Source organism: Histoplasma capsulatum, genomic scaffold, assembly GCF_000149585.1.
Source record: "Histoplasma capsulatum NAm1 scaffold_13 genomic scaffold, whole genome shotgun sequence".
Classification (NCBI taxonomy): Eukaryota; Fungi; Ascomycota; class Eurotiomycetes; order Onygenales; family Ajellomycetaceae; genus Histoplasma; species Histoplasma mississippiense.
Window position 1 is genome coordinate 57,341 of NW_001813970.1, and position 21,341 is coordinate 78,681.

Below are 21,341 nucleotides of genomic sequence, written 5' to 3' on the forward strand. Positions count from 1 at the left end.
CCAGAGTCAGGGAAGCGATAGGGTTAGTATGTTGTTTCTATGTGCACTCCGTAAATGTTTGGATAACAATGTGAAGCCGGTCATCTGACGACGAGATAATGACCGATTTGGATGTTTCCCCCTTTCTTTATCTCTTTTACTTTTATGATTTGATCTGCTGGACTAGTGGGTTGTTTTCCACGCAAAGGATGCGGAAGGGTAGTTGAGAGTATTTTTTTACACATACATACTTAACTTGAAATTAGTTAAAATTGCCAATATATAAAACCGATTTGGCTCTAATCCTCCACCACGTTCTTCATTTTATGTTATTTTAGATGATAAAAAAAGAAAGGAAAAGAAAAAGCAGAAAGTAGGGGGAAACAAAGAAAATAAACGGCTCGATTCTATCTCCTAAAAATTCCAAATAAATCTCATAAGTTGAAGGTATTCATCCCACCAGATCTATCCACGGCACAAACCGATCTTTCAATAATATTTCGAGTTAAAGCTGGACAGATTCCGCCATAAGCTCGACAGAGCCTACCATCCTCAATTTCAACCCAGTGCTCACTCCCCACACACGAAAAGCACCAAAGCAGCGCATCGGGGTCATATTTCTTCTTTATGGCTCTCAGTTTCTTATAATTTGGTCCGAAGGCCACATTTTGCCAATCAGGGTCGAATGGGTCCATCTATCGCAGTGTTGTTAGGCGGGAGAAATATATTGCGTTAAGTGGAAAATACAGAGGGTCCTTGAAAATAGTGCTTTGACAAGCGCCATGCATGGGCTATGAACTCACCTCATTGAAGTATGCCGCAGAGTCAGGGGCTATCTTCTTTAGGTTGGGCATCTTGTTATATGTCATATCGTCGCGAACTTCTTGGATGGATTTACGGGAAACGCCACTAGTGGCAGCACTGATGACCATCAGATGTATGACTGCTTTGCGCCAGGCGGGGTGCAAAGCTGTTTCCAGGTCACTGTTGGCCGAGTTCGCAACGAAGCAGCTATTTAAAATGGTGGACAGTGGCTGTGGATTTCTGTCAGTGGGTGGTTCTCTTTTCATTCGGAAGTCCATAAGGGTAAATGGTGTAAATGAAAAGGCAGTAGGGGGATCAAGTACTCCACGGAAAATAACTCACGCTGTTGCCTCCGATCTTTGGCCCAATCTCCTTGAACATCTTGGCCATTACTTCCACATCCTCCATAGGCTGGGCAGGAAGCAGCCAGGTCCCCAGCGCATAGTCAACATGCGCAACGGGTTCATCTGACACCAGGCGATCATAGCCCTTCAAGAACGAAGGCTCCGTGAAGATTTCGGACAAATAAGCCACTGACTTAGCACGCATCAATTCATCAAGTCTCTGCTTGAACGGCTCGAACAAAGCCTCAGCAGTCCCACTAGGTTTGTCATACAACAAAAACGAGGCAACAAACACCAGCGTATCTGCAAACGGCTGACCTATCATGCGGTAATATCCCTGAAGCCCCTTCTGCTTCATAGATGGAAGGAGCGAATAGAAATAAGCCATGAGGTCCCACCACTGGTCCTCCTTGGATTTGTCCAATAATTGACCTTGTATTTTCCACACAGTCGTTGACGGTGTGGGGTAGGCCTTTATAATGACCGACGTGATGATCCCATACGTACCGCCGCCACCGCCACGGATGGCCCAGAAGAGGTCAGCATGTTGGCAAGCATTGACGGTGAGGAATTTGCCGGTCGGAGTGACGATGTTGGCTTCAATCAGATTGTCAGAGCCCATGCCATAGGAGCTGCTTAGGCGCCCATGGCCGCCGCCGGTAAGCCATCCGACAAGCCCTACGTACTGAGTCGGGCATGGTTAATAAAGGCCTATGTGAGTTGTGAGTATTGCAGGACGGGGATCCCGTACGTTATTTCCGCCCGTGACAGCGGTGGCTCCATATTTATCTAGTTCTTGAATCACATCATAGCCAATCTCCCCTGCTCCTACCGTGGCTGCCATTTGAGCCTGTCTGCCACTCTCGCCGCCGGGACACGATGCACTTTGGAACTTGGCGTGGAATTTAATGCCGCGTATGTTTCGTGTCCAAATGCTACGTTTTTATGTAAATCGATATGTTAGGCCTCAACTTGTATTTGGCCCATTTAAAATCCACAAAAGGAAGAGACGGTTAACTTACGAAAGACTCCCTTCAGCAGTGCTCCTTCATAAAATAAAGCGCAAATCAGCAAAGTCGAGCAATTAGTAGCGTCAACAAAAGCTGACCCTGACCACAAAAAATGACAAATGGCATGTCCAACACTCACCTCCCCGTCAATGAATGCCCCGTCGCTTTAACATTCACTCTAATGTTCCGCTCCCCAGCCCACTTCACCGCTGTGACAACCTCCTCCGGACCTGTAGCATTTACTACGTAAACCGGATGGCGACCAATCGAACATCCCTTCTTCCCCGCCGTCGGGTCACCATTTACACTTGTCCCATTCTCAAAGATAGGTGCACACGAGTCACCCGCCCACATTGGGAAATCAATACTAATGGGATCCTGCAAGTGGAAACCAGAAGTGTGCCATTGGGCAAGTATGGAGCTGCAGGCTGCTGCGTCGTAGGTGGGCTGCGATTTATAACAGACCGAAGCCGGGGGGATGGCGCGAATGAGTTTCCCGTCAATGGTGCTGTTGAGGGTTTGCCATTCCCGAGGACTCGGCCAGCAGGCGTCGCCGGGGCCCTATATGTGATATGAGCATGGGCCATCTTAGAAGGAGGAGTTTAGATAAGGGGTGTACGTAGCATGTAAACGTTGGTTTGCGGACCTACTTACGCATTTGCATTCCAGGGGCGTTGCCTTAGCTGAGACCGAACAGAGGTAGAGGGCGGCGCAGGACAGAAGTGTCCCGGTAAGTATCATTTTTCGTGAAAAGGCACGACACCCACCCTTTCTGAGTGTGTCCGAGAGTTTGGCAGCCTTGCTAACTCACGAGCGGAAAATCGAGAATGGAATAAGAAAAATTAAGCGTGAGAAACTTCCAGCATTCGACGATCAAGTATATGTGATTTCACAGAGCATATTTCTGGCAGCGTGCTCATGGAATGCAGCAATTTGACTGATCCTCGAACGGCCACAGAGACTGAATAGCTACCACTCAAGGTCGCGGATGTGATATCGAACAAACGGCGGAGAAAGCGGAAGAGGTAGCGGAAGAGGTGCTTGCTCATACGGTCGGGGATGCATCGGAGATAAATCTTTGCCTGTATTCGATTTACCAGCTATCCAAGTTTGAGGCGTGAATCAATGATTGAACACCATAAGGTTGCCGCGTATTTAAAGACCGGCGGCCGAGGCATAGCTAGCTACCCTCGGCTGCTTAAAAACTCTTTATTCATCAGTTGGGAGCAGGGGTAGGAAGCTTTCAAAACCGTAAGAAAGTCTCCGTTGTTCGATGTTTATGATCCGGGATCACGCAGAGCTGAAACAACCTGAGCCAGCGAGCAAACCAACATAGTGGATATTGCGCCCAACTCGGAGAGTTGATTAAGCACAAGTGACACTTCTCCGTGCTCAGTTGCTGTGTAAACAGAAATGACCAAGGAAGCAGGCCCCACAGCTAGCTATCTTTGCCATGGCGATTGTCCGACGGATACGCAGCACAAATCATGCCCAATCTTTAAACAGTAGCTCTAGATGGGCTATTCTACTTTAGTAGTTGATGTATCCTCTGAGTGCAGTTAAGTTAATCGATGACACCCGACGAACCCAGTTCATATGGGCAGAGGGGTTGTCTGCTGGCATGGATCATTTCTCGCACACTCTCTTCCCTGGGGAATGGATGGTTTTCGACAAAGGCTTCAAAATCCAATTCCTGCAAGGGAGCAGCAGAGATTGGATAATCGTGGCTAGTTATTTATATGGGGAGCCAGGATGTACCACCCTTAACTACTATCCCGGCTAGCAGTGCTCTCGTCCTTCGTTCCTCATGTTGGAAATTGTTGAGCCATGGTAAGAGGATATTTGGCCCTGCCGCATCGAGCTACCGCACTCGTTCTTTGAATGAAGATACGGGACGGATGGACAGAGCTCCCAGAATTCTGAGCAGTTTGTGAAGGAGAAGCCGAGTGTGGACGACAGTTGAACGAATTCGCGATATTGGTCAATCACCCTCCATTATATATGGGCTAGGGTTAGGCTAGCTGGCACACCGGATTCGAACCAGAGTCATGCCTCTCAAACGAATACACGAAGGAGCAGAGATCCAGCGTGGGATCTGGCTGGGATAAAATAGTTGTTAAGTTTGTAAATGGTGCTGTGGTTGATTAACTTAAAAGAGCCCAATCACGCCAGGAGGATTGGAACCTATATCACCATTTAACAAACAAGCAAGCAAACGAGAAAAAAACCCTCCACAGACAAAAGATTTAAACGAAACAAGACGAGATTGAGAAGAAAGGGGAGATAGCTAAATAAAACAGACATTTGACGCAGGCTGAGAGACGCCAGGGTTCTACTCGAAAAACGATACAAAGATATAAAAACCAAAAAAAAAAAAAAAAAAAAAAAAAAAATACACTCAGTTACGTTCTTCTTACCATTCCCTTCTCGAACCCCTTGCTCTTTTCTTTCTTTCTATTTCTTGTCGGCGTAGATAAGATAGTTAATCATTGTCACTTAAGAGTCCCAATGGATTTTCCCAAGTTTACCTAATTCCCCACCCTTCTTTCGCATGAGTACATCGCCCTCGCAATTTGCACTTCACCATCACTTGAAAAACTTCTTCAGCATCTCCTTCTCCTTCCGTTGCTGATCCGCAATCGCCTTCTTGACCCTCGCCGTCTCATTCGTAATCGCGGCATCACCCGGCGCCAACTTCGCCGCCTCCGCCAGATCCTTCAATGCTTCCTCGTCATCCTTCAACCCAACCAACGCCATAGCTCGCCGGTAATACGCCTTGGCCTTATCTGCGTCCTTCGCCTTAGCGGCCGCGGCGTTCTCAAGCGCGAAACCCGCCCATGAGCGCCCATCCTCGAACTGCTTGAGTTTATTCGCTAGCAGTGCTGAGTTGGAGTGCAATGTGAATCGCAACATGGCCATCTGCTCAGCAAGTTCTGGCGGATCCGAATCCGAGGTCTCCGGGTATTCGTTGAGGTAGCGCAGGCCCTTTTGGTACTTGTCCAGGCCCAGGTCTACGTTGCCGGCCTTGAAAGCCTTGTTGCCATAGTCTTTCAGGTCGCAGGCGATTTTGTAATACTCCTCCCCGGAAAATTCCTTCCCTGCATCCTCCGGGTAGTCCTCGTACTTGTCGCCCGTTTCGTCAACAGATGATTGGGTAGCGGTTTCGTAGGCGTCGCCAGTCAGTTGACCACAGTCCACAACCTTGACTTCCATGTGTGGCTTGTCGCCTGAGTCCGTGGGGGCCTTTTCAATCTTGCGCACTAGCCCTTTCCCGCTGATGACTTCGCCGAATACGACATGCTTGCCATCTAGATGCGGAGTGGGGACGGTGGTGATGAAGAACTGGCTCCCATTGGTTCCGGGGCCAGAATTGGCCATAGAAAGCAGGAACGGGCGGTCATGTTTGAGCTCGAAGTTTTCATCTGGGAATTTTTCGCCGTAGATCGATTCGCCGCCAGTACCATTGAATGCGGTGAAATCACCACCTTGAATCATGAATTGTTTGATGATACGGTGAAAAATGGAGCCTGATGTACGCATCAGACGTGAAATTCCTTTTAGCTATATTGCCAACCAATTTTTTCCATGCATATGTGTAGGAAAGCGCATCTCTATTCCTAAGAAGGGGGAAAAAAAGAAAAGAAAAAAAGCTTACCCTTATAGCAGAGCGGCTTCCCGGACTTCCCTTCACCCTTCTCGCCGGTACAGAGCGCGCGGAAGTTCTCCGCAGTTTTGGGGACAACTGCATACAGCGAAAATTAGAAGCCATATATCGAAAGCAGTGAGAGTCATCGGAATCATGTTATACCATCAGTAAACTAGCGCAAGTCAGCTCCCAGTCTTCCTCACCTCGAGGCATGTCGCAATTGAACTCCGAAAAAAACACTTACCAGCTCAAAGACAATGCGGCCCTCTGGTCTTTTTCCAACTTGGATGTCGAAGAAGACTCGCGGGCGACCTGCAACTCGGGGGGTTGTCAGTGACTTTGGCAACCCACTGGGGGGAAGCAGGGAGCCCTGCCAGGCAAAACAAATTGCGGGGCGGGAATAAAGGACAAGTACCTGAAGTTTCGGCCATGATGAGGATGTAAAAGTTGGAGCTGTAGAAAGGAGACTCACAGATAGCAGACAGCAATAACGAGTGAGAGTACAGCAATTCAAGGTGAGGCCTGAAATACAAAGGGAAGTTGGGTTTTGCGGCGGTTTTTGTTGTTGATTGTTTGTTCGAAATGCGCGAGCCTTGTAGAAGCTTCCATGCGCAGTCAAACAGTGCAAACTCCCCACCAGATCGGATCCTAGAGATAGATAGATAGATCTTGTACATTGTATGTGAAAGTAAATAGAATATAGCCTAGCACATATAACACCCTTCTTCCCTCATACATCCTAGTTTTTCCCCGCGCCACCTTGCTCCGGTTGCTGCACAGTTGGATCCCTCGACTGGCCATTCCCATTCCCATTCCCGTTCCCATTCCCGTTTCCATCCCCTGGTTTCTTAGGCTCCTTTTTAGGTAACGCGGTGTCGATTTGAATCGTAACCTACGCGGTAACAATATTTCCAAGTCAGCCCTGTCCTCAAAACCCAGACACAGAGGAGTCGGGAAAAAGCGTTATCGCTATACCGCGCCGTCCTCACTGCGGTAAATCCACACCCACCGGTCCATCGTTGACGAGGCCCACTTCCATCATTGCCTGGAAGACGCCGTTCTTGACGCGTTCGACACTATAGAGTTCTCCAACTTTGTTGTAGAAGTGATCGTACAACTCCTTGGCCTTGGTCGCGTCCGCGGCGTGATGGAAGTCTGGTTTGTTGCCCTTTTTGATTTGGGCCAGGAGGGTGAATTGGGACACTGTAAAATCCAAACATGAAGAGTGGACCAAAAAAACGTCATCCATCGGTAAAAAATGTTCACGCTGGCTTTATATCTTTCTACTGGTGTTTGGCGTGCTCTGGTTTGCGTACCGCATAAGACTTCTCCTTGAATATCTTGGACGCTTCTCTTCCACTGTATTCAGATTACTAGTTAGAGCCTTTAATCTGTGAAAACCAATCCGCCTGAGCAGCTCTTAGGGTTGAAACATACCGTACCGCCCGCCTCATCGGGCCAGATCTTTAGCTTAAGAACCTTTGCCGCAAGGGACTCTGCATCTTTCTGAGTATCATCCGGGCCGACAGCGGCAAACACAAGAAGGCCTCTGCCAATGGACGAAATAAGCGTTTTATCGACTGTAACTGAGGCAGAAGTGACTCGTTGTAGAACAGCTAGAGCGGGATCGCTATTAGGCTTGGAATTCCGGGCTTCAATGTAAATAGAGCGGGGAAGCTTTACCTTTCATGATGGAATATCTAGATCTCGTGGTAAAAACAGGACGTTAGGGACTCCACGGGGCGGGAATCAACGAGACGTCATTCCCCAGACCATTCTAAATCTATGAGCAGGAGAAGACGATATCGGATACCAAACACAGAAACCCTGATAAACGCCCATTGCCTCCCCGTCGATATATTGTAAATCGGAGGAGGCCGCGGCGGAGTGAGTTTGTTGTTTAGCGCCAATGCGAGCGCATGTTCTTGGCACGTCTTCCCAACTCGGGCTTCATCCATCAAGCAATCCATCAATCCCAGTCCAGATCACCACCGAGCAGGTTCTGCACATTCTGCACCCGCCGTTCCGTTCACCCGCCCTTCACCCACCTTGGTGCGTCGATATATTGTCCCCCGTCTCATATCTACGCCGCAGATTACACTCCCACTACTCGCATCGGCTGATCGATCTCCGCCGTTCGTCCTTCCGCCTCTCCAATCTCGCCCTTTTCCTACTAACCTGGTTAAATGCAAACAACTCCGTCTATGAAGCAACCATGACGTCGCGAAAAACACAGCAGGAAATCGACAAGACCTTCAAGAAGGTCGCTGAAGGCATACAATCGTTCGAGGGCATATACGACAAGATAAAATCATCGTCAAACGCGGCACAAAGAGACAAGCTAGAAGACAACCTTAAACGCGAAATCAAAAAGCTTCAACGGTTCCGTGATCAGATTAAAACATGGGCTGCAGGAAATGAAGTCAAGGACAAGGGCCCTTTGCTAGAGCAGCGGAGGGCCATTGAAACTGTGCGCTTCCCCATCCATCTCTGTCTCTGGCCGTGATTCCGCTCTATCCTCCATTTCCCCACCTGCCTCCGTTGAATCTCTGTGGGGCCTAGCTAACTGGAGAATGACAGTGCATGGAACAATTCAAAGCCGTTGAAAAGGAAATGAAAACCAAGGCCTATTCGAAGGAAGGTCTATCAGCTGCAGCTCGATTAGACCCCAAGGAAAAAGAGAAGGCTGAAACATGCGACTTCCTATCGTCAACCGTTGATATCCTACAACAAAAGATTGAGGCCATGGAGGCTGAGGAAGAGATGATACAGGCATCGCTAAAGAAGGGAAAGAAGGATGCTGCAAAGACTACCCGGTTGTCTGATATTACAAGGATTCTAGAGCGGCACCGATGGCATGTGACAAAGCTGGAACTACTCCTGCGGTGTCTTCAAAATGGAAATGTTGAGACAAGCCAAGTGCTGGACATCAAAGACAGCATCAAATATTTCGCGGACGATGGTCACAATGCAGACTTCTGTGGGGAAGATGAAACGATATACGACGACATAACGCTAGGAGATGACGAGTTTGGTATGCCCACTGATAACGACAGGGTCTCATCTCAGGATACGCAATCAATACAGGATGATGATGCGGAAGCCGCGAGGTCAAAGGCGAAAGCAGAACCCGGGCCGGCACGAAGGCCATCGACGCAGATGAAGTCGCCCCTCCCAGTTTTGGCGACACTTCATAACGGACCCTCATCTACGGCTTCAGGTTCTATGAAGCCTGCCCCTCTACCGACGCGATTACCAGGAGAGACCTTGAAATATGCTTCTGCAGCAGCTGCGGCAGCAGCTAGTGATAAAAGTGGTGTGGGAATAGCTCCCTTACCACCACCGCCGGGAACAACATCCTCAACCGCCTCACCGCAAGTGCATCATGTACAACCTGTGCAGAGGCTTGCATCTGCAGCCCCCAGTGTGGACGATTCCGCTAGCCAACAGCAATCCAAATCGCCAACGTTACCGAGTGCTCCTACGAGTAGACCTGCAACGGTCCCCCCACCCCCGGCCACGGATAATGTGGAAACCGTGGCGTCAGATGAGCATGCGGCGCCCACAACAAATGGCGAGCCCAAGGAAAATGCTACCCCAGCTCCAGCTCCAGCTCTTGCCCGTGCTCCAGCTCCAGCGTCAAATGATGAATCCGTCTACCACCTCCCCCCCGGCCTTCAAGACCTAATCCAATCTTTCGAAATCACCAAATCCAGAGTCTCCGTCATTCTTTCGACGTCTGTCCAACGGCTCCTAACGGCCTCGCACCACACCTGCCCAGAACCCGGAGATGCAGAGAAACCCCGCCACTACAAACCGCAAACACCTTACAACACCCCTCTTTACTACCCGCAAGAAGTACTGCCAATATTCGATGACCCGCGGTTATACGAGACGGGGCGCATCGATACAGACACGTTGTTCTATATCTTCTATTATCGACAGGCGAGTTACCAGCAGTATCTGGCAGCGAAATCATTGAAGAATCAGAGCTGGCGGTTCCATAAGCAGTACCAGACCTGGTTTCAGCGGCATGAGGAGCCAAAGACGATTACAGAGGAGTTTGAACAGGGGACGTATCGGTTCTTTGATTATGAGAGTACATGGTAGGTTTTACTTTATACATTTGTTTATTCATTTAGTTATTCCCCATTTCCTCCACTTACCGTCAGCACCCTTGTTTTTTTTTTTTTTTTTTTTTTTTTTTTTTTTTTTTTTTTGGAAACATAGTAACCAATGTATGTTCGAACTATACAGGATGAACCGGCGAAAAGCAGACTTCAAATTCGTCTACAAATTCCTTGAAGACGACTTGTAAAGACAAGGAGACAAGAGGAAGGGAAGCAAGAACAAAGTTCCTTTTGTTCTTTTTCTATTCTTTTTTTGCTAGCAGAATATTTGGGTTTTAGGCAAAGGGCTCAGGCACATAAATACTATGTACTCTTCTAAACAATGACTTTGGCGTACTCCACAAACAGATACACCCCCAGTTGAATAAACCCGTCTTTCCACCCCCGTTGCTTTTCCATCCCATCATCTGTCCAATTCAATCCCCACATCCGTACCTCGATGCAACATTTTCATTCACTCCCCCACCAATCTCCCGCTCTCTCTTTCTCTTAGAGTCTCTTCTTTGCTATCACACCTCCACAAACCTCCTTTTTAATAACTCTTTGTGCTTCCAGCTTCTACTCACGCTTCTACTTCTCTATAGTCGGGTTCTCATTCTTTTTTTTTTTTTTTTTTTTTTTTTTTTTCGGAAATTGGGTGGTGGGCTGTGGTGTTTGAAACCGGAGGGCAGCGTGTTTTTTTTCCCACTACATTGTACTAAATTACTCTGCCATTCGACAGCAATTATTTTAACAGTGCCAGGTGGCCGGGGAGCGGGGTTGTTCGTTGTCTGTCCCTTGTTTTTTCCTAGTTTTCTTGATGCTTGCTTTCTTCTGTCCTGTCATTTGATTTTAAACAAACAATTATTGTCTGTCTACTTTTGTGGGTCTATCACGGTTTCTTGATAGAACTTTTAACCTCGTAAAAGATTGGATGGTGAGTACAGGGCGCGGCATCCCGCTCGCCATCTCACCACTCAGAGTCAATATCGTCCGTGTCTGCCGGAAATCTATATGAGCTGCTCCTCTTCCCTTCCTGCTCATGCGTCTTCATCTTCTCAAAAAATTTTCTCTCTGTGTTACTTTATTCCCTCTTGATCTTCCTCTCCTCCCTCCTCCTCTTAGCCTGTCGCATTACACGGACCGTTAATCTCACTGTCCGCTTGCATCCCATATTCTTCAGTCCATCTGACCATGAGACCATAAAACCATGTAAATCTAGGATTGCATTCTACACATCATCTAGAGGGATACATTGCCGTATCTCGCTACTATTCAATCAGAAGTCAGACAGACTTGGTGAAAGGACCCCTTGAACATGCCTTGAAAACAATCGAGATGTACTTGGACCATTAGATCAGATATGCCAACCTACTTGCTCACATGCCACATACACAATAGTAGGGTCTTCTTCTATGTATGTACAGTACATATGACAAGCCGTGCTTTTAACCAATCCCCCTTTTTTCAACATTTGATTTTGATATGCCTCTTTTCGTTGAACCCGGATTTATTTGCACACAATACACTCATCAGACAGCCTTTCATCAGTATTGGCGTCACCTCTCTGTTGCCACTTATCGCGATCCTGAGATCTGAGATCTGAGGTCTGTCCGCTCTATTCCTTGGTTCAACACCCTCCCATACTGCTTGAGCATTCGTTCTCTTTCATGGTTACACACAGGGCTAGAGTATAGAGGTAACATATAACCTGGGAATCAGGGCGACTTGATTTGGCTTGCGGAACCTCGCAATGTAGCGTCGCCTGGCTCGTCTACTGAAAGAAGAGCGTATACAATACTACGTAGATTAACGGATCTGAGAGTATAGCAATGTGTCTTTCAGGGAACCCTTTCGGGTAGATAATCGAGGTGCTTTGCACATAGCTTGTGCGGAATGTGTTCCAAGGTAGTTACCAACTATAACCCTCATCGACAACATTTCCATTCCCGTGAAATAAACTTGCCTTATTTCACAAGGATGTATGTATATACGAATCGCTCTGTCAGTATTCCTATGATATCCTCCCTCGACACTAATACTCGCTTATCGTCTCACCCGGATCAGCAGCCTTGCGAGGTTTAAATCCTGCGGGGTTTTGTGTCCGTTTGGGTTGGTTTCTCCAAGGAATCCATCGTCCTCTACTCCGTATCGCCGCTAACATCATGATCCACGAACGCCGCTTGTTCAACGCCCATTTCTTCTGTGCAAGGAGAAAAAATCCTGCGTAAAATAGTATCAAAAAAATGTGGATAGTGCACATCTTACCGAATTTCAGCCTCGTCTTCCCAGGGCAAAGTAGATAGAGTACCTGGCCATGAATATGTATATTGAACTTCATATACATGAGATAACGGGCATTATATCCTGTCTTCAGCCGCATCAGGGTGTGTGAGCATATATATCAGAAAGATCTCGACGGGGGTATAGAAGTAGAGTACATACATAGATGTGTACCGCGTGACGACCACTATTGGAAAATCCGGCATGTCTTGTACCTTTTATCCCAGACTCTTGACTCTTGAGTACTGGAATACCTATATGTAACTACTGTGCATATGTATATCCGTGTGCAACATATTGGTAGCTCTGTGGTTACGCTAATCTGTCAAGTTAGGTCGTTGGTGTAGCAGGAGGTTAGGATCTGAGCAGAGAGAATGAAAATGAGGCAGCCACGGCTGTGCGACGCTTCAGTAATTATTATTTTTTCTATAGGTAACCTGCGGTTATATTCGTGGTGGTCAGCTTCACTTTTTTGCTTTGTGTCTTCAGGGAACGACAGCCTCCGGCGACTGAATGGGAGGAGACAAGGAAGCCTCAGGGAACGCTTTGAGTACTATAATTCTCCAGTCATCATGGTGGTACAGGGTTGGATGTAACAGCTCAGTTGAGGGCATCCTAGCAAGACTTAGTAATGTTGAATCATCGCCGTTAAGGTTTGATGGATGCGCTGCCTATGTGCTGTCAAAGTATAAGATGCATATCGGAGGTTTTGAGAGCTGTCTACAAAGAGTAGGCGAACGATGACAGCAAATTTCAAAGCGAAAATGCTGGAGACATCTACGTGTCTTCATAGCTATCACAGAAATTTTAAGTATCTTACATGTCCAGGAAGGAAGGAAAAAGTAGAGGCTGTAGCCCAGTGTTAGTCTTACTGCAGACCGTCTTAAGAGGGTATAATTATAAGTGTTCACATTCATCGGGTTCGTGGGACAAGTTCATTAGCAGCTTCATTGTTGTAGATCAGCAACTCTGGTCTAAGTTAGGTACTCTGGTAATTCAAGCGGCATGACCTGTTTTTAAGAACAGGGGACCGATACGCCTATCTAGGCAGATTGGCATAGATATAGTAATTATTTATTCGGCTTGCTGTTGGCCATATCAAGTATACTCCCCTTTCCCCCCAATACCTTTCTGCGACACTCACCAGCAATGAAGGGAAGACATATTCTTGTTTCATAGTGAACTACAGGAGTTCAAATGGGAGATGAACATCTGGGAGGTCCCAGCTGGAAGGATCCGCATCAGCATACAAACATAGTACAATTTTGGACTACTCCGAAACTCCCACCAAGAGAATGAAACAGAGTGTGAAGCGCACATGCAGGCCATCTGTAAGGTACGGGCATTCCTCAGGCCGGAATCGAATAACTTGGACACAGCCCACTGGGACGAAAATTCTCAGTAGGTGGTTCGGTCCTCACGAAGAGCGTGGAGGAAATTAAGGTACCGTTCCTATCAATTGATATCCCGGATTTCAAGGTGCATACAGTTGTATGCATAACAACTACAACTACGTAGGTGTGTACGTACATGTGCCCAGCACGGTGTCATTGGATATTGACACCACAGCAATCCACGACGGTATGTAGTTGAAGCCTGAGGCTTGAACACCTCAGGGACGGCATGGTAGGATTAGCTAGTGGGGTAATACCCCAACGCCTCACTTTTGCCGGGTGAGAGTAAATGGATTTGTTTTGGTAAAGCCAGTTAGTAGACGCAGGAAAACGGGCAGCCGTTCCCATGCTAGTTGTTTGCCTTCTCCTGGTGGATGTTGTGTTTTGTTGTTGTTCGACGTGAGGCTGGAGTTGCTGCTGAGGGCGCTAAGCCCAAACAGGGGCTCGATGACTAAGCTGCGGCTACCCAACCCTCCTTTTTTCCCCAAAGATCCAACCAACAACATCCCACCACATCCAACCAATCCTGCAACAAACCTGGCAATTTCTGCCCTTCCAGCATATCCAACCAGTCTCACGGCGCCACGACTGCTTGGTGCCACACTTCAGGCTGCTGGTGCTGTCAGCACTGATCTCTGGGGCCTACTCTGCTTGGGGCTGGTGAACAGGACCACCACCCGCTACTTCAGGAACCGGCCACGTTCTTCCTCTCAGGCGCCTCCGACCGTCAGCAGTAAATGATGTTTCATTCTGCTCCAAAGTACCTGAAACAATCTGCGAGAATGAGACCTGACCCCTTGCATTTCCAATGTCGTCATTCTACTCCCTTTTTTTTTTTCGGAAGAGGAGCCAATTGGCCAGGGTTTCTCTCCACTCAAAACGGTCCAGAGTATACACCTACTCTATGGCGGGAGAACGGTCAAGACAGCCATTGCGTGTGGGCCGCCTAACAATCCAGCCTAATATTGGTGGAAAGGGCTTCTAGATATCTACCAGGTTCCTTTTGGCACTAATTCGAACATTTTTCGGCCCGTTCCGAGCACCCGATCGCTTTTTTTTTAAACCAAAATCCGGATCCTCGCTTTTGTTAATGTCCGGGGAAAAAGAAAAAAATGAGGCGAGTGGACAGGGCTGTCACTTCAATGTGGGACAAATAATAGCAAAGAGAACATTGACACTCTCCTGCTGCCCTCTTTTCTCCCATATTCCCTACTTGGAATGAATGGTGTGCTACGCTTACCTAGTTATCATTATTATTATCATTATTATTATTATTTTCTTTGTGGATAATAATGCTGCGCAGTATGAGCTGCAGGAATGTATGTTCTGGCACCCACTTTGGCGACCCAACCGGGCATTCGTCAGGTAAGATGGTCTTGACCGCCGCTTGGGTTGGTGGCCTTTTACCATTGGGCATTACAGAAAGCTTTCTCTCTCGTCTTGCTTATTTTCTTTTCTTTCCCAAATCAAAAACTCTGCTTCCTACGTCAATAGATACGTTAAAAAGTCCAATCCAAGGGGCAGTGTTTCGAATATCTTCCACGTGGAGGTTGTCTTGAAGCACCGAGTCCAAGTGGCAGTCAATGTACTTGTCCTGCGTCATCGTTACTTGCTTTGTCTTCTCAGACCAGTCCCCCGCGAGAGCTTTTCGGTGTGCACGGTTCAGATTGCTCGCATCACTTTTTCTCGCTATAGTACCAGGTTCAAAATGTGACCCCCCAGTGATTGGTGGTTTGGTTCCAGCTTCGATCATCAGGGTCCTGGTCTCCATCCCAATGTCACGTGTTGAACAATACGAGGCATAGGTTTGAGCCCTACCTGGAACCGTGAAGTATGCTCCGTGGCAGGCATACTTGCAGCATCGGAAAAGATATATATACATCCGCTGGGGTTGTCATCTCATCCCTTGTGTTCAAGTTAGTTTCAACAACAACTTAATTCTATATCATATACACAGACACACGCATTCTCCATCTTCGTTTTTCCCTCCCCCCCTTACTCACCTACCTCTCACAAAGCCAAACAACCACCTCCTATCCATAAACAAAGTCATTGCTTAGAATCTGGCATTCTTCTCAAAGCTACAACAGCTGCCATGGCTCATACACGCAAATACCAACAGCCCCATAGCAATTCCGTGAGTCGCGAGTTGCCTGTAACAGACTACCAAAACCCATATCTGACCCAAGCCGTAACCGCCCAGTATCACACGCCTCATACACAATACTCAATTTCTACCTCTATCGCACCGGCCATGACCTACTCCTCGTCAACGGATAGCAACAGTTCCACGAGGACGGCATCAAGCATGGTCTCTACGAGCAGCGGGCACCAACAACACCCGGCATATTACAGCATCCATCACCCCACGACATCGGCAGGTTTCACAGACCCAATGTATCAACAACAACGGCAAGCTTCCGTTGGCTCAACAGCTAGCCCAGAGTATGTAATGGTCACTGAAGAGCCCGCGACGACACCGTCAAAGTCATCAAGAGCCGCAGGGGTAGAAAGGTATGCTCGACGTCCCTCCCCTGGATCTTATTAAAATGGAGCAAATACACATAAAACACAACTCTACATACGTACCGCCTCGAAATACAGTGAACGGCAACACTGACAAGTTATCTCCCTCACACTACAGGTCCGGCAGTAGATACGTCTGCATGTACCCGCGCTGCGAGAGCAGTTTCAGCCGCTCCGCGGATCTCAGCCGCCACTACCCCACCGTCCACTTCCCGGACTCTGTCAGACTCAACTGCCCAAAGCCCAAATGCTCGCGAAAAGGTGAGCAGGGCTTCACGCGCCAGGACCATCTCAACGAGCACCTGCGCCAGTACCACAAGGAGCCCGTCGCCAAGCGGAGATCTTCCAAGTCTTCCGCGCAGCAACCAGAAACACATCGCTAGATAGCCTCCTTTGCCCGCCTCATCTTTCTTTTCCTTTCCAATACTCGATCTATAAGGATGGCCACGAATATCCATCCCACCATATTCCCACTAATACGCGCTAATATTATCTTTTTCCACGTCCATTTCCAACACTATATTATATATATTTCTCCACCACTTTGCCTAGTATCGAGCTGGTTCTCGAAAGACCTACAAATGATGGGGAAAAGGGCAGTGGTGGTTAAATAAGACGGCAACGTTCAATTCCCTTTTCTGGGGGATGATACTTTAGTACGCATCACTGTCAGCTGCGCTGGCTTGCGTCTTCCCCCGGGACCCCTCTTTTTTTGCGCCTTTCATTCTCTTCTCGTCATCCTTATTCTTGCCTATTATTATTACCGTACTTAATCTTGGCCTTTTTCTATCCATTTCTATTTCTTTCACTTTGATCTCTACAGATTTCCTTCCCCCACGCTTTACACAGCGAGCATCAGATTGGAAACGGTGTTTATCTGCCTCTTGGAGAGGAAAGGTTCTATTATCCATTTCTACGCAGCATTTTACTTCTATATATATACATACTGTGTGTACAGGATGCGCTATTTTTGTTTTGTCATCTTTGTTTTTTTATGTATGATATAGCCTTGAGTATTCAGTGTTTATATATATTTTTATTTCAATTTTTCTTTTTCATTTTTCGTTTTTTCCTTCACGTTTCTGCGTTTCAAGCATCAATTTCTTTCCTTTATTTTACGCTTGTTTCTCTCTCTCTCTCTCTCTCTCTCTTTTTTTTTTTTTTTTTTTTTTTTTTTTTTTATTTTGTAATTATACGTTACCTTTGCGTACACTATTTTATTTTTGTGGAAGGTGTAAAGCTTGCTTGATTGAAGGATTGCTAGCTACGTGGCAAGTTATATGGTTGAAGGATTACTAAGCCAGGGCAGTTGACCTGACAATTTTGCATCGCTCTTCAGTTTACTGGACCTGCTTCTGCTATTTTGCCTGTTATATTCTATTTTACCCATGTACATCTTCCAACGCAGAATGTTACAGAAGATTTCTAGAAAATTGAGACAACTGTTCCAGTGCTCCTTGTAAGCCTGCTGCATGTGCATTGGCAGCTTAGGTGTGATCAGGCCCGAGAGTCAATGTTGAGAGTATTTCTCATCTGCTTCGTAGTGTGGAAATGTTTATTCTTCATACGGAGTACATTGATGTGAGATGTTAAATAAGTGTGACGAGAGGATTTAATGGCTGTTGTCTAGCTATAAATGCACGGACTGTTGCATGACTCAAGAGTGAAAGGTACGAATATCATATAACAGTGAGCGGGTGAGTAGCTTATTAACCCCGAGAAACGGGGTTGAAATAGCCATCTCTCTCTCCTTTTTATATAAAAAAGTTATCACACTAAAAAAAAATGCAGCCAAACTTGGGTAGGGTGTAAAATAACTAAACAAGCCCTGACAAAAAGAAAAAAAGAAAAAAAAAAAAAAAAAAAAAAGAACAAAACAAGGGGTACCGGTAGAATTCAACCCCTTTTCCTTCCCCCCCCCCCCCCCCTTCGATTACATGCACATAGAATGCATAACATCCATGGATAACTAACTTCCCGAAAACCCCCCCCCCAAAAAAAAAAAGACACACCTCTCACTATCACTTAACCTCCCAAAACCCCCCAAAGCACTCCCCCAGCACCCTTCCCTTCTCATCAAAAACCACGCCCTCTCCCTTCAGCAGCCCCGTCTTCTCCGTGGCATAATCGGCCCCATTGCCCCACTTGCCCTTGTAGCCGCCCACGGTGCGATCCGACGCCAGGACGCGGTGGCATGGCACGGCGGGCGCAAAGGGGTTTGTGCGCATGGCGTTGCCGATGGCGCGCGGAGACGAGGAGAGGTGGGCGGCCAGGGCGGCGTACGTGGTCCAGCGGCCGCGGGGGACGGAGAGGAGGGTGCGGTAGACTTTGCGTTGGTGGGGGGTTAGGGAGGGGTAGGTTGAGAGAGTCTTGAGGGTTTGGGTGAGGGCGGGGTCGGGGTGAGAGGGGGGCAGAGGGGCGGTGGTGCTTTTCTTTATGTTGGAAGGGGTTTCTGAAGGGAGGGTGAGCTTGGTTTGGGTAAGGGCTGGTTTAGGGGTTTTTTTGGGGTTTGTGCTAGGCGTTGTCGAATATCTTGCGTTGGAGGCGCGAGAGGCGCGCTTTCTGCTGGAGATGCTGGAGCGCATGGAGGCTGTCATCTTGATTGCGCTTTGTGGTTTGAGCGCAATAGAGATAACGTTTGGGATGTTGTTTCTTTGTCGTTTAATTAATGCTGTTAAGGTAATTCCCCCGACCTCATGCATACATTTATCATAAACATATAACCCAGGGTTGATATATGTAAGCTCCTTCGGGCTCAACTGCCCATCATCGCTCAAGAGGCAGTGCTGATGCTTTAAAAAGAGCCTGATGAAACGTATTAGCGTAAACCGTTTAAGAGGGGCGCGCTTCAATAAGTACTGGTACTATACTCTTCGTATATATCCTGACGTCTCTTCCCTTGAGAAAATATGTCGTCGTCCTTCTCTCTGCATCTCGTGGGATGATTGACGCGATCTATATAACTATATCCCATGGATGACTCAGATATTACGATGCAGCGCCTACAGCCAATCACAGACAGTATGCATATGTGTTTCTGTACCCAATATAGCCAATCAGAGTGCTCTCGGCGGATAAGTTTTTCCGTCCCGATATTCAACCCCGTGAATGCAAGTATCAGAGATGCAACGACACACGAACAAGTGTGCGTGAAAGGGGTGAAAGGAGTGCCATGTCCGAGCCCCCTATCTTCGCCATGGAGGGAGTCTAGACATATGTGTCCAAACTATCTCTTCGGGGAATTCCTTCGAAGCTGGTTTCGGGCCCGTCTTAAGTTCTGTCACAGGCGCTGGTTTCTGTTATGGCTTTCTGTTGCCATTCCTCCCCAGTACTGGCATTTTCAAGCATTGCATAACTCTATTGGGTGGACATCCACCCACGAAACCTTGGCCTCGCGACCTTGTACTTCTTTCAAGAGTTCATTGAGAGAGCTCTTGATCCCATTTCGATCTCGAATCTCGAAGTTTTTTGGAATACCTTCTCAAGTGGCATCGATGGAGCGTGCTAAACCTTCCACTGTGACAGAGGAGCCAGATTATTACCGAATCGGCGGATTTCATCCCATCTCCCTAGGCGACACCTTCCATCATGGCAAATACACCATCCTGCGCAAACTGGGATACGGGCAATATTCCACAGTTTGGCTAGCCAGAGATGCCAGGCATGAGAAATATGTAGCGCTCAAGGTGCTGAGGGCTGACTGTTATGGCGGCCCGCATGACATCTTTGAGAGAGAGATCCTCTCACGAGTTTCCGAAATTTCTAACCAAAGTTCCCACCCGGGGTGCAACTACGTGTCTCATCTTCTTGAGCAATTCAAGCATACAGGACCCAATGGAGAGCATGTTTGCCTTGTATTTGATGTGCTCGGACATCACCTGGGCTTCCAAGCTGCAAGGTACGAAGATGGGAAATTACCTGTACAGGCTGTGAAAGGTATCACACGGCAGCTTCTTCTGGGGCTCGACTTTCTTCACAGGGGGTGTGGTATCATTCATACTGGTATGGCATATTATATTATTATCGATTTTCCAGATGTTCATTCTGATGTTGACATCTCTCCTGTGCTGTTAATGGTTGGATAGATCTGAAGCCAACAAATATTCCTCTAGAGCTGGATAATTCAAACAGCACTGTGTCCCAGTATTTGTCAGAAGTTCCCGTACGGGTTGACTCCCAATGTGGTGCGCCTCTTCGAGAGGTTATTCCCACACCGATCATCTCGGAAACACAAAATTTCCATATCAGGATAATCGATTTCGGCGTCCGTAAGGAGGCTATTTCTGTCCCGTTGATACATGTGCAGCACATTAAAACGTACTATTATGATTATAGCATCGTAGAAGGAAAAGCATCTATCAGGTTTAATCCAGTCACCTGCTCTGAGGGCTCCGGAGGTAACAATAGGCGCTCCCTGGGATTCTGGTGTGGATATATGAAGTCTTGGATGTCTTGTAAGAGCCCCTGTTTGACGAAAACTTTGCATCACAGTTACATTCTGATTATACACTGGAACAGGTTATGGAGTTTGTGCAAGGAATAGTGCTTTTCTCTGGGGAAGCGTCGTCAGGGGGTATATGGACAGCTGAAGACGACCATCTCGCAAGAATGATTGAGATCCTTGGTCAATTCCCATCCCACTTCATAGCAAAAGGCCATCGCGCAGCACACTTTTTCGATAAGCAAGGTAAGACAAGCCTACCAATATCTCTTTTCACATTTTATCACCACCCTTTTAATATGTCTTAATTCTAGGAAACCTTCTCCGCATTCCTAACATGGAGGCCACCAGCCTTGAACGCTTGGTAAACGGCAAAACAAAGCCTTTCCTAAAACCCATTGATATGCCCGATGCCGAAGTCCCGGTTTTTATTGATTTTCTTAGAGGCATGCTTGCAATTGATCCAGCATGTCGAAAGTCCGCGGCTGAGCTGCTGGAACATGACTGGATTCGTCTGTAGAATTTAGCAAAATAAGGCTGTGAATGAATTGCAAAAGGGCAGGCGGCCAAGGGGAACAGCGAAGGAGGAGGAGGAGGAGCCGGAGGAGGAAGTGGTGGTGGTTGTGGCTGTGGAAAGGGATAAAAGATTAATTTTACTCTCAGGTCTCAGTTGAAAAGGCAGGTTTGGGCTTAAAATCAACATCTCTGTAAAACAGTTTCATAATTCTTTATCAAAACCAAAATTAAATAGCTCAGCTTCAAAGTGACAAGGGGATTGAATACACATAGCAAGAGGATTATGTAT

The 21,341-nt window shown here is 47.3% G+C and overlaps 8 protein-coding genes across 8 annotated transcripts; 3 read left to right on the forward strand and 5 right to left on the reverse strand.

Moving 5' to 3' along the window:
• Positions 1–430: 430 nt before the first annotated feature.
• On the reverse strand, positions 431–2,878 carry HCAG_08832 (predicted protein; the record flags this gene model as incomplete). Its single annotated transcript, XM_001536118.1, has 8 exons — positions 431–444; positions 527–674; positions 783–1,013; positions 1,126–1,812; positions 1,879–2,062; positions 2,150–2,173; positions 2,277–2,698; positions 2,792–2,878. The coding sequence occupies 8 exons, from the start codon at positions 2,876–2,878 to the stop codon at positions 431–433; spliced, it is 1,797 nt and encodes a 598-aa protein (XP_001536168.1).
• Positions 2,879–4,723: 1,845 nt separating this feature from the next.
• HCAG_08833 (peptidyl-prolyl cis-trans isomerase) lies at positions 4,724–5,632 on the reverse strand (the record flags this gene model as incomplete). The annotated part of the gene is made up of 1 exon (XM_001536119.1): positions 4,724–5,632. The coding sequence occupies one exon, from the start codon at positions 5,630–5,632 to the stop codon at positions 4,724–4,726; it is 909 nt and encodes a 302-aa protein (XP_001536169.1).
• An 890-nt stretch (positions 5,633–6,522) lies between these two features.
• HCAG_08834 (D-tyrosyl-tRNA(Tyr) deacylase) lies at positions 6,523–7,473 on the reverse strand (the record flags this gene model as incomplete). Its single annotated transcript, XM_001536120.1, has 5 exons — positions 6,523–6,675; positions 6,793–6,986; positions 7,100–7,142; positions 7,221–7,399; positions 7,467–7,473. 5 exons carry the CDS (start codon positions 7,471–7,473, stop codon positions 6,523–6,525), a joined length of 576 nt encoding a protein of 191 aa, XP_001536170.1.
• Positions 7,474–7,998: 525 nt separating this feature from the next.
• Positions 7,999–10,101, forward strand: HCAG_08835 (conserved hypothetical protein; the record flags this gene model as incomplete). The annotated part of the gene is made up of 3 exons (XM_001536121.1): positions 7,999–8,253; positions 8,364–9,889; positions 10,041–10,101. 3 exons carry the CDS (start codon positions 7,999–8,001, stop codon positions 10,099–10,101), a joined length of 1,842 nt encoding a protein of 613 aa, XP_001536171.1.
• A 2,559-nt stretch (positions 10,102–12,660) lies between these two features.
• Positions 12,661–15,322, reverse strand: HCAG_08836 (predicted protein; the record flags this gene model as incomplete). The annotated part of the gene is made up of 8 exons (XM_001536122.1): positions 12,661–12,790; positions 12,996–13,024; positions 13,320–13,358; positions 13,706–13,786; positions 14,107–14,179; positions 14,216–14,343; positions 14,563–14,619; positions 15,056–15,322. The coding sequence occupies 8 exons, from the start codon at positions 15,320–15,322 to the stop codon at positions 12,661–12,663; spliced, it is 804 nt and encodes a 267-aa protein (XP_001536172.1).
• A 342-nt stretch (positions 15,323–15,664) lies between these two features.
• HCAG_08837 (predicted protein) lies at positions 15,665–16,478 on the forward strand (the record flags this gene model as incomplete). The annotated part of the gene is made up of 2 exons (XM_001536123.1): positions 15,665–16,083; positions 16,214–16,478. The coding sequence occupies 2 exons, from the start codon at positions 15,665–15,667 to the stop codon at positions 16,476–16,478; spliced, it is 684 nt and encodes a 227-aa protein (XP_001536173.1).
• A 1,638-nt stretch (positions 16,479–18,116) lies between these two features.
• On the reverse strand, positions 18,117–18,692 carry HCAG_08838 (conserved hypothetical protein; the record flags this gene model as incomplete). Its single annotated transcript, XM_001536124.1, has 1 exon — positions 18,117–18,692. The coding sequence occupies one exon, from the start codon at positions 18,690–18,692 to the stop codon at positions 18,117–18,119; it is 576 nt and encodes a 191-aa protein (XP_001536174.1).
• An 897-nt stretch (positions 18,693–19,589) lies between these two features.
• On the forward strand, positions 19,590–21,056 carry HCAG_08839 (predicted protein; the record flags this gene model as incomplete). The annotated part of the gene is made up of 4 exons (XM_001536125.1): positions 19,590–20,097; positions 20,181–20,492; positions 20,639–20,782; positions 20,851–21,056. 4 exons carry the CDS (start codon positions 19,590–19,592, stop codon positions 21,054–21,056), a joined length of 1,170 nt encoding a protein of 389 aa, XP_001536175.1.
• Between the last annotated feature and the right edge of the window lie 285 nt (positions 21,057–21,341).